Source organism: Budorcas taxicolor, chromosome 7 (assembly GCF_023091745.1).
Source record: "Budorcas taxicolor isolate Tak-1 chromosome 7, Takin1.1, whole genome shotgun sequence".
Classification (NCBI taxonomy): domain Eukaryota; kingdom Metazoa; phylum Chordata; class Mammalia; order Artiodactyla; family Bovidae; genus Budorcas; species Budorcas taxicolor.
The window spans coordinates 71,336,620-71,342,346 of record NC_068916.1 but is presented as its reverse complement, the minus strand read 5'-3'; the positions used below and the strand labels follow the sequence as shown (position 1 = coordinate 71,342,346).

The following is a 5,727-nucleotide window of genomic DNA, read 5'->3' as shown; positions in this document are numbered from 1 at the left end:
GTCCATCATCCAGCCAACTCAAGACCAGTCCTGTTCTAGTTCCACCCCCGTTGTGTGTGTGTGCTGAAGTACTGTATTTCAGAGAGCCCAGACATCATTCCACCAGTAAATAATTAAGTCCGTGTTTCTAATGATGAAGAGTTTTTAAAAACTCAACCATACCATTATCACACTGTTTCGGTTAATAATAATTCCTTAATAAGATGATGCTTTTTTTAATGTTTACATATTTTAGGGTATTGTGATTGCTAAATACCACAAAGGAACAAGTGAGAATCGTGAGATTCTATAACAAGAAAGCCTCTTGGGCGGTAAGTTCATCTTTGAGGATCTTAAAACTTCTTGCTACCTAGTCTCCCTTTTTGAGGGGGAGAGAGAACAATTTTTCTAAAAATTCTCTTTTTCCAAACAGGTAAATCTTCAATCAAAATATATGTGAGTAGCATAGAATGGATAGGAATATACTCTTAACTCATCCCATAATTTCTAGTTGGAAGTCATTAGAAATAAACATGAAGTAAAGAAAATCATTTGAAGTAAAGCTTTCTCCTTCGCTTTCTCTGTACCCCCAAAATATACACAACAATGTACAGAAAGATAAGCATTTTTTTATGTTCATCTCATAATTCTGTTATCAGTTAGGAGAGGTTCTAAACACAGTCTGCCCATGGTCTCCTCACTTGACAAAAGAAAGCTTAAGATCAACTCTAAATTGTCTTTATCGACTGGCAGACATCTTTCAATTTTAAACTGGTCAATAGCAACCATATGGTAGGTCAACTTGCTAGTTACATAGAAGTACATGTTACAACTAGTTATTCTTGGCAGAGCCTCTAGCAAGCTAGGGCTTTAAGTAAATATTCTTGGCTGGCTTACTGTGAGTTTTTCATGGCTAAAGTGGGTATTTGGATTTCAGTGTACCCCTGTTACATTATTTCAGCCACATTCTGTGGTACAGAACTTTGGGAATCATTTATATGGGAGATAGAATTGTTTTCTAAGGTATATTTGAGCCTACATGTGGATTATACCATTACTCATTGCTCAGGAGGGAGAAAGAGGAAAAAAGAAAACATATCTTTCTTTTTAGGTCCCTCAGCTTTCATAGGAAGTTGTCATCAACTCAGAAAAGGTAAATGGGTGTTAAAGCATTTAGTGTTTACTTAGCAACCTAGAATATCTATAAGGCTAGGAACTGGTCTGGGGATGTGTTCATTCCTCTAAATCTGTCTGTGTACTTGGATATGTATCAGAATCACCTGGACAACTCTATTTTAGATTCTCTTGTCCTGCTTCTGGAGAATGATGATGTATTAGTTCCGAGGTGGTACAGGGACATGTTTTCTTTCAGAAGTGCTCCCAGTAATTGTGATAGGCACTCTCGTTAAGAGATTCCTGTTCTGGGTACTATTCGGAAAAATTATCTAAAACACTTTATTTAGAGTACATTTTTGGGGCTCCTGCTCCAGAGCGAGAGGATCAGAAATCTGAGTGTAGGGTCCAAGAATATGTATTTTAGCAAGAGACTTAGATGATTCCTCCATTTATTTACTAGAGAATACCTGCCTTCTACATCCTTTCCTACTATAATTAAGGCTTTTCTTCTATGAGAGAACTTTTTCTGAAATTTCAATAACAAGAATAGTTGTGTTTCTCCTGAGCCACTTGTTTTGCTTTTTTTATATGACAGTATGAATCACAGACTGATGGTGCATATCCTGCTTCTGTGTCAAAGGTGGCTTAGTCAGACCTGTTTGAAATTCTCTGCTTAGGTTGGAGTCAACGCCACTCAAGGATCAAATAGTTCTATAGACTATTTGATTTAAATCCTTATATATTAGAAAGAACTAGCCAGCATGTCAGAATCTGCCCTTAGAGTATTTAGTGAAGACTTCCTTCTCCATTCACTAGTTCATAACTGGGGGGTGTGCATGCATCTCTGCATAGGATGGAAGGAAGGGATGGCAGTGAGATGCCTTTTCTGGGGATACAAAATGTACCAGATTTGTTTGGAATATACATCATTGAAAACAAAGTAAGCCATAACTGCAGCTCACCAATAGAGAACTTACAGGGTATTCACAATTTGCATAAGCCCTAATCTCTCATATATAACTTGCTGGCAAGGTGTTTGTTCCAGGACTTTAGCTGTGAGTTTGCTCAATTTAAGTTGTCATATTGTCATGGCTTACTTTGAACTGACATGTTACAGGATATTTCTTGACGTGTACACAGATGACAGGATGGCATGAGAAGTGGCTTTGTTTTCATTCAGTTAGCCACTGGTTTTTAATGTCTGGATTATATTTTACTTCCAAGCAAAAATCTTCAACATCTGTGGAATACTGCGTGAGAAGTGTGGGGTGCCATGTCGAAGAAACGCAAATGGGATGATGACTATGTTCGTTACTGGTTCACCTGTATGACAGAGCTTGATGGAACTCAGCGCCCACAGTGTGTATTGTGTAACTCGGTATTTTCAAACGCTGACCTCCGACCGTCAAAACTGTCTGACCATTTTAACAGACAGCATGGTGGTATAGGTGGGCACGATCTCAGTAGCCTGAAACATGTGCCAACACCAGCTGATCAGAGTGAAACCCTGAAAACATCTGGAGTTGCATCTCAGGAAGATGCCTTACTACAGGCATCATATCAGTTTGCATATTTATGTGCCAAGGAGAAGAATCCTCATACAGTAGCTGAAAAATTAGTGAAACCTTGTGCACTGGAAATAGCACAAATAGTTTTGGGACCAGATGCACAAAAGAAGCTTCAGCAGGTACCCTTATCAGATGATGTGATCCATTCTAGAATTGATGAAATGAGCCAGGATATCTTACAGCAAGTTCTAGAAGATATCAAAGCCAGTCCTCTTAAAGTGGGTATTCAGCTTGCAGAGACAACAGACATGGATGACTGCAGTCAGCTGATGGCATTTGTGCGATACATAAGAGAGAGAGAGATTGTAGAAGAATTCCTGTTCTGTGAACCACTGCAGTTAACAATGAAGGGAAAAGATGTGTTTAACCTGTTCAGAGACTTCTTTTTGAAACATAAGATAGCACTCGATGTATGCGGCTCTGTTTGTACTGACGGTGCCTCTACTATGCTAGGAGAAAATTCAGAGTTTGTTTGCTGTGTGAAAAAAGAGGTACCTCATATCGTGATCACACATTGTTTGCTGAACCCTCATACACTTGTCACAAAGACATTGCCTACAAAACTGAGGGATGCTCTTTTTACTGTGGTGAGGGTAATAAATTTTATCAAAGGGCGAGCTCCAAATCATCGCCTGTTTCAGGCTTTTTTTGAAGAAATTGGAATAGAGTATAGTGTTCTCCTTTTCCATACTGAAATGAGGTGGCTTTCCCGAGGCCAGATACTTACTCATATTTTTGAAATGCATGAAGAAATAAATCAGTTTCTTCACCACCAAAGCAGCAATTTAGTTGATGGCTTTGAAAACAAAGAGTTTAAAATTCACCTCGCGTACCTTGCAGATTTATTCAAACACCTAAATGAACTTAGTGCATCTATGCAAAGGACTGGAATGAACACAGTATCCGCTAGAGAGAAGTTGTCTGCCTTTGTTAGGAAGTTTCCATTTTGGCTAAAGCGGATTGAGAAAAGAAATTTTACCAACTTTCCTTTTCTTGAAGAAATTGTTGTTTCCGATAATGAAGCTTTATGCATCGCAGCTGAAATAACGCGGCACCTGCAACAGCTGAGCATCTTCTTCCATGGCTACTTCTCTGTTGGAGATCTTGATGAGGCAAGTAAATGGATACTGGATCCATTTCTCTTTAATCTGGACTTTGTCAATGACGGATATTTAGTGAAAAATGATCTTGCTGAATTACGAGCTAGTGGCCAAATCCTAATGGAATTTGAGACAATGAAGCTTGAGGACTTCTGGTGTGCTCAATTCACAGTGTTTCCCAGCCTGGCAAAGACAGCGCTAGAAATCCTTATACCATTTGCAACTACATACCTTTGTGAGTTGGGATTTTCATCACTTTTGCATTTTAAAACAAAGTCCAGAAGCTGCTTGAATATGAGTGATGACATCCGTGTGGCTATTTCAAAAAAAGTTCCTCGTTTCTCAGATATCATTGAACAAAAACTACAGCTCCAGCAGAAGTCACTGTAAAATAACAAACTTTTTGTGTATAATTTTTAACATATTCTTAAGTCCATTGTAAAATTAAGCTATAATTCTTTCTTATATTTATGATATACCAAATCCTATGTTTTAGAAAGTTTAGCATTTTTAACTTTTGATTTTCTTGTGAGACGTGAAAATATGTTTTGCGAATAAGAGCACAAGCAGCAGAAAAGATTAAGTGCTACTAATACATAGGATTCTTCTAAGTATCTGTTTAACCTTTTGATGTGATACATATAAAAAAGGCACCCAAGCACTGGAATATCCAAGCTACTTGGTATAATAGGCTATGAATAGAGCCAAGAGAAAAAGAGAAGACCTCCCAGAACACACATTAAAAGTCAAAGGCAAAGGATGAAATGACATACTGAGTCCTCCCATGTCCTTGAGGGTCGTTTTAGGGAGGTAATGTTATCAGAAGAGGATTTTAAAATGTTATAGTGAAAGAAAGGATGATCCTAGTTAACTTAAGGTTTATTTTTAAATGTTTTATTTGGAGTTAGTCCCAGTGTCCATTCCTCTGGTTCTATGCTTTAAATTCCATGACACTAATAAACATCCTGATATCTTGGTAGTCACTCCTTGTCTTCTTTTAAGTTACATCTAGACTCCAAGTCACTGCGGCAGCTAAAGAGGAGATCCTAGAGCTCTGTTCAAGAGATTTCTAATTTAACTGGCCTGGGCCAAGGAGCTTCATTCTCAACCAGCTTTCCAGACAGTTCTGATGGATTCTTTGGCCCTGTCACCTCATCTTATTTTTCCTACACTTAGTTTTCCTTTGCCCCAGTTTCTTCACTTATTTTATACCTTAGGCTATATGTATTTTTCTAAGATTAAAACTTTTGAATGGATCAAAATATAAATAATAGAGAAATGTTGGACCAAATATCTGGGCACCTGATGACCCAGCCAAGTCAACATGTAAAATTAACTACCACAGCTACTATCAACAATCCCTGTGGGTCAAAACATTCTGATTTCCATTTTGTCTCTTCTGTGCTCAAAGTGCATCCACCTTATCCCTCATGACTGAACACTGCCACGTGGCCCTCGCTACTCCAGGATCCTGTCGACCCCACCAAAATCCATGAACTCATCTCAGTGGCAGCACCTTCTACCAGCCCACAGAGAACAGCCACCACAGAGATTTCTGAGGATATCGGTGATCTCCTCACTAATGTATTGCTCAGTATCTCAGGGAAGGGGTGTCCTCTGGGCCCTCTTGAACTATATAGCACTGGGGGTAGTGGGTGAGGGAAGTTTGAAGGTCATACATACAAGTTCACCAACATTTCTGTCTCCCCAAGTCTCTGAATTCCTTTCTCTTCATTGTACCAGGGAACTTCTGGGATCTCAAACTCACTATATGTAGGTCACGGTTCAGTCCAAGTTCTCCAAGCTTAAGTCCAAGCTAACATATTAAGTCCAGAATCCCTGATAAGTATTCCCATATCAGTGCATTTGGCCTGTTATATCCTGCCTTTTTTGGTCTAATGCTCTTAGAATCCCATTCCCACATCTATTCACCAGGTTTCTGCCTATATAAATTAGAAAAATCT

The 5,727-nt window shown here is 38.8% G+C and overlaps 1 protein-coding gene across 1 annotated transcript; it reads left to right on the top strand.

The window, feature by feature from the left end:
- The first annotated feature begins 411 nt into the window (after positions 1 to 411).
- On the top strand, positions 412 to 4,153 carry FAM200C (family with sequence similarity 200 member C). Its single transcript, XM_052644411.1, has 3 exons — positions 412 to 435; positions 1,091 to 1,132; positions 2,320 to 4,153. Exon 3 carries the CDS (start codon positions 2,369 to 2,371, stop codon positions 4,151 to 4,153), a length of 1,785 nt encoding a protein of 594 aa, XP_052500371.1. The 5' UTR covers positions 412 to 435; positions 1,091 to 1,132; positions 2,320 to 2,368.
- Positions 4,154 to 5,727: the final 1,574 nt, after the last annotated feature.

What these genes read in the sequence shown, in the direction of transcription:
- FAM200C (XM_052644411.1), top strand. Translation starts at nt 2,369, where the DNA reads ATGTCGAAGAAACGCAAATGGGATGATGACTATGTTCGTTACTGGTTC.